Below are 5,670 nucleotides of genomic sequence, written 5' to 3' on the forward strand. Positions count from 1 at the left end.
GTTGTTCCCTGCACCGCGCAGCTTAGTTTCTTTTAGATGTAGACAGTCACAGAAGACAGAGTAACGTGAGGAAAAATTCACAAAAGATAGCAGTCAGTCATACGTCGGTCACAAGGTTTACCACTTTACCAATAAATCCAACATTTTGTCTTATCTGTGTTGTTTTTCGGACAACAGCAGTGACCAGTGCTAGTTTGTCTGTTAGCTCACAGGGCTCTAGTGTGCAACTAACAATTTTCCGAGGTCGCACCGGTGCACCTAATGTCTTCGCATCCGCTGCCTCTCCACAAACAAAGAAATGTTGTTTATATCGATGTGGTTTCATTTTGCGCTACATGACCCATTTCTTCTGTAAAGCCGTGCCTGTGTTTGAATCTCTCTTCTTACTCTCCGCGCAGCCCCGCCCCCATTCACTCACACACGGCTCCCCAGCAACATGGAGAGACACAGCGGCTGTCCACACTCCTGACGTTTGTCCACAGATTTAACTGTTATTAACACAGCTGTATATTGTTAAGCATGAGAGGCAAACCTGTATTTGTACCAGTGTTTCCACTGGTAACTCTGCTATTGCGGCCGCCACAGCAAAAAACACAGAAGAAGTTACTGAATACAACTAACTTAAGTTTGTAGAACAGCGTGCGAGACAGAGCCCGCTGGACCTGGGCAAGAGATATGAAACATGGCCAGAATATCATAGTTGATAAAAATGCAGCGCAGTGAGGATACAGACATTTCATACACATGACGTGTGTAACTCTGCTGACACGCCATACCACCCGTGCTGGACCCATTCATAACGAGTCAGCCATCACTCTGCAAGTAGGCCTAGCATACGTCCATCCCACCCCCCCTCTCCCTAGCTCTTTTAATCACTTATTGTTGAAAACAAGTGAAGGGGCCTTCTCAGGGATACATTGTTTTAAATATATATCCTAGGCTATTTATTTCAGATAATTTTTATTTACATGTATTGCAGCTCTATGTACAACATACATCTTCAACATAAGAGGAATGTAGCACAATATGGATGTGGAAACAGTTATACATAGCCTATTTGACAATAACATTTGTTTGTGTTACAATCAACAAATAGTTGTGATCATCATTTTGGCCATAATCGTGCAGCCCTAGGAGTACTACTATAGAATACATACTTAATAAAAGTCTGTATGGACACATCATTGTTGTGTTTCTTCCTTCTTTTAGGTGAAATTCAGTGAATTAACCATCGATATGTTCCGCATGCTTCAAGCTTTGGAAAGAGAACCTGTAAACCTGGCAACACAGACGCCAAAACAAGGAACTCTGGTGAGTGTCACGTCTGAATAAAGTTTGTGAGAATATTCAGACCAAGGCAACAATAACCTATGTTACGTCTCATAAATGATACAGTCTCACAGGGCCAACCAGTAGAAAATACCTGTATTTCACCATGTTTTTGGCCCGTATCAGTGCCCCTGGAGTTATGCTATTATTGAGAGAAACGCATCATTCTTTCATGATTTGAATCATTCCCTACTGGGGTGTGGCTAATTTAGGGTGACAAACATGATGAAAAAATGAACACATAATAGCCTCCTAGAAAACTAGTTAGCCTGTAATAAATAAAGTATGTTGAAACTGAAATATGAACAATGATTAAATAAAATATTTTTCCACAGGAGCCCAATGAGAAGCCAGCTAAAAGAGAAAACCCCCACAAGTATTTGTTGTACAAACCAACATTCAGCCAGCTTTTTACTTTCTTGTCGGCCTCGTTTAAGGTCAGTATTAACTTTAATTCTAGCCTCTCTGGGTTAAATGCCATCAATGCTTAAGTTAATGGTCTATTATTAGACATGCGATATCACCAAGATACCGTTATGTCAAATACATTGAATCTCTCATCCTCCAGGATCACAAACAAGTGTTCTGTAACATTGTTTAGATTCCTCCACCATCTTTCCACTACCATATTTATGTGAACATCCAAACTTTGTTTGTCCAGCCGCTGAAAACACCCACTCTGAGGGCAAATATTGCTCCCAGGTGGTAAAATGTTTTATTGCTTGACACACAGTAAAATTCATTTCATTGCTTCAAGACTCAAACAGCACAACCTGCATTAGTTTAATCAATAACAAATTAACATGATCAACGGAATTCTTAATGATCAATTATCGATCGTTGATTAATCATGCCCATCCCTAATATCATGTCAGCATTTAAAGTACATGTTGCAATGATATTAAACATAATCATATTAGGTTGCCATCTTTTTTTCCCCCAGGAATTGCCTGCCAACAGCGTTCTGCTTGTCTACTTGTCAGCAACCGGTGTCTTCCCTTCTGGGCATTCAGATTATGAAGGTAAAATGCTGAATATTAAACCCCACATTTCCTCTTGATATCGTGGAATTTTGTTGAAATGTGGACATGCCACCAAACAGTCTAAATTGTTAGATTTCCAAAAATTATCTATTATTGTTAAATGATGAAATTGCTGAGAAAACGTATTAGAACTGCCTTACTCAAACTTTGGGCTGTGGACTGGCGCCGGGCCGTGTAGGAATGGCGACTTGGCTGGGGGACCTCCTAAATAAATAAAATAAAAATTTCATTACTTTGTGGTAATGTCTGAAGTTCTACCATGGACTCTGTAACAGTTTGTGTTGAAAAAATGACTTGGTTCATTTCAAGCCATCCTAGCGTGGTATAGCAAGCCTGCAGGAAAACAAAAGCTTGATTTGTGCCAGTTCTCATTAATATTCAATGAGCTAAACTGCTTGACTCTGATTGGCTAACAGCTAGTTAACATATTTCAAAAGTAAAAACTGTTGTGTGTAGTAGGGAACCTTTTTTAAGAGTTATTAATGAATAAATAACGGAGCATGGGCTTCTGTGGGCCAGTGTTGGGCAAGTTACTTCCAAAATGTAAGACTTTATAGATTACTGTCATTTAAGAGTAACTAGTTATATTACATTATTACTATTTTATAACACCGTTATTCCCATCACTGGTGATTCATAGACTATAGAGACGGCAAACCTTATTGCAGGGCAGTGTGTTTTTGCTCAAACTGCAGACTCTAGCTACTTTACATTCCCTTATTATAACTGTTGATAAATGTTTATTCTCCTTTGCTACTGCATTTCCTGTCACTTTCACTCTCACTTCAACAGTGTCCCCAGAGGGACCTCAAACTGTCCCGCCAACATAGCAGAAACATTTATTAAAAACTATGGCAATGTTGAAATATTAACAGCCGATTATTCTGCCTTTTCTTGTCGTTTATTCTTCACGTCCCGTCCCTGGTGTGTAACCCTAACAGTAAATAGTGGAGTTTTTGTTATTATTAAGTTTGTAAAAAAAAAAAATACTGCAGTTCCAGGCTGGATTACAAAGCTTCTGGATGGCCTACGATCACACAGAAGACTTCTTTGGAAGGCCCAGATGTTAACATGCAAAACAATTGACACTATTGATCTTGAGCAATTGAAAAGGACATGCTCTGGGGTCTACAATGTCGAGCTTAGAGGGTTCTCTGTCTCACACATCAGGTGCCAATTATAGTGTGAGCACTTGAATAAAACCCTAACAAACATTTAGCTAACACACATTTAGCTAATGCACACCTCTGTATAAATGACAAAAAGTGGTTACTTTGGCAGATAATACCAATAATGTTAATGTATCTTAATACATGAATGTAGCTTAATTATCTGACAGCAATGTAAAGCAAAGTAGGTGATTACTTTGAATAGCTGGAAGGTTAGGTATGTTAAGCAAAAGTTTATAAGGCGTTTTACTTTAGGACACTGACAGGTCTTAACAAAGCAATGGGCCGTGTCATTTGAATTCAATCCATTTCTTTACATCAGACTGCCTACCCACTTTGATATGGGGAAGTGGGTGAATGGGCGGAAGGGTTTCCTGTTGTTGTTGTTTTTTTAAATTGTTGTTTGGTTGGTTGTTATGTTCACCTAGGCTATTCCTGCTCTTTCCATTCTGCACAGTTGCCAGTGTAGCTGTTTGTGTTAAAACCGCTTTGCTTAGCAATCCTTAAATATGGCCACCTGAAGCTCTGCCCTTTTGCCACAAGGTGGCACCCTCTCATTAATTAGCAAGAATGTCAGAGGTTTAGGGTCAAATCTGAAACAGGCAAGGTCTTTTCTCATTTAAAATCTTTACCTGGGGATATTATTTTTATTCAAGAAACGCACCTGAAGCATAGAAAACAATGGAGGTTAAATATTTCTACCTATCTTGTCTCCCCCTCTAGCTCCTCCATCGCGTTAAATTATCTAATTTAAAATATGACTCTTGTTGATGTCTTGAGACTGCAACACCCAATTGACAGAGATTATTCTTTTTTCCCCAATAATACTATAATACCATCACCATGATAATTACCATCACATTTAACAGCATAACACTATGATATATGGTATATGATAAGTCTTACACAAGAATTGACTATTTTCTCACGGATACTAGACTGACTCCAGACATAACCTTTACTAAGAACCACAAATTTACACACAAGACTTGGAGACTACTACTTCTGTCAATGATAGGCGTTAACGCAATTAAAATGTTGCACTCCCCAGGTTCCTTTACCTCTTCCAGAACCTCCCTATATTTATACCTAAAGCATTCTCCTTCTAGATTCGAGACTCTTACCATTTGTCTGGGGGGTATAAAGTTCACCGTATTTTCTCAAATCTGCGGGGGGGCCTTAGCTTGCCTGTTTTAAGGCACTTCTACTGGGCTGCAAATGCTAGAGCACTAATGTATTGGCAAGACGCATATCCAGGTAACATTACTGCTTTACCCCACCATGGCTTTCCAATGAGCTGGATATTCCCAAAAGCTCTCTTCCTGCTCTTCTTTTCTCATCAACCAAACCTCTCTCAGCCATATGAGGTAATAACTTTATGGTAAAAAGCTCTCTATGAATCTGGTATCAAATAAGGAAGTCAAACCATTTGCCTGAAACCTCTATTGCTCATGCCTTCCCCCCTCACTCATTCATACTGCTTTCAAGATCTGGAAAAATAGAGACATTGTCACTATAGCAGACTTATATGTTAATAACACTTTTGCCACCTTCATCCAGTTGAAGGAGAAGTTCCCTCTCTCACCCACACACTTCTTTCACTCCCTCCAGATTTAGAAATGACATCTGGACAAATGTACCACATTTTCAATTAATGCCAGCCCCTATTGAACTTTATACTCTAATGAATCAGCCCCCGACTCTAAAAAATTGTGTCACTGGATTTGTTGACCTGTTTACTGCATTTAACCCAACTTCCACACAGAATGTAAAGGATGCATGGGAACGGGACCTGGGTGTGACAATTACAGATGAAAACTGTTTTTTTTTTATCTTAAAAAACAAATGTTTGACACCATGACACCACCTAATTTAATTTAAAGTGCTCCATAGACGTCACTACTCCTTCACTAAACTTCATTCTTTCTATCCTTCTGTCTCCCCAACCTGTCCAAAATGTAAGTCTTCTGAGGACACCCTGGGTCACCTCTTTCGGTCCTGTCCCAAGCTTAACAGATATTGGTCCGATATCTCCGCCTGCCTCTCCAATGTTTATGACTGTGAGATTAGATTAGATTAAACTTTATTGTCATCACACATGTACAGGTACAAGGCAACGAAATGCAGTT

At 39.4% G+C, this 5,670-nt stretch overlaps 1 protein-coding gene across 1 annotated transcript in view; it reads left to right on the forward strand.

The window, feature by feature from the left end:
• Positions 1-5,670, forward strand: part of scai (suppressor of cancer cell invasion) — a gene marked incomplete at its 5' end in the record, with an annotated part of 45,167 nt that overhangs the window by 25,980 nt on the left and 13,517 nt on the right. Inside the window, 3 exon segments of the mRNA XM_032539411.1 lie at positions 1,210-1,311; positions 1,665-1,766; positions 2,273-2,351. Coding sequence (XP_032395302.1) covers positions 1,210-1,311; positions 1,665-1,766; positions 2,273-2,351 — 283 coding nt within the window.

The sequence above is a fragment of the Etheostoma spectabile genome, chromosome 16 (genome assembly GCF_008692095.1).
Source record: "Etheostoma spectabile isolate EspeVRDwgs_2016 chromosome 16, UIUC_Espe_1.0, whole genome shotgun sequence".
Taxonomy (NCBI): domain Eukaryota; kingdom Metazoa; phylum Chordata; class Actinopteri; order Perciformes; family Percidae; genus Etheostoma; species Etheostoma spectabile.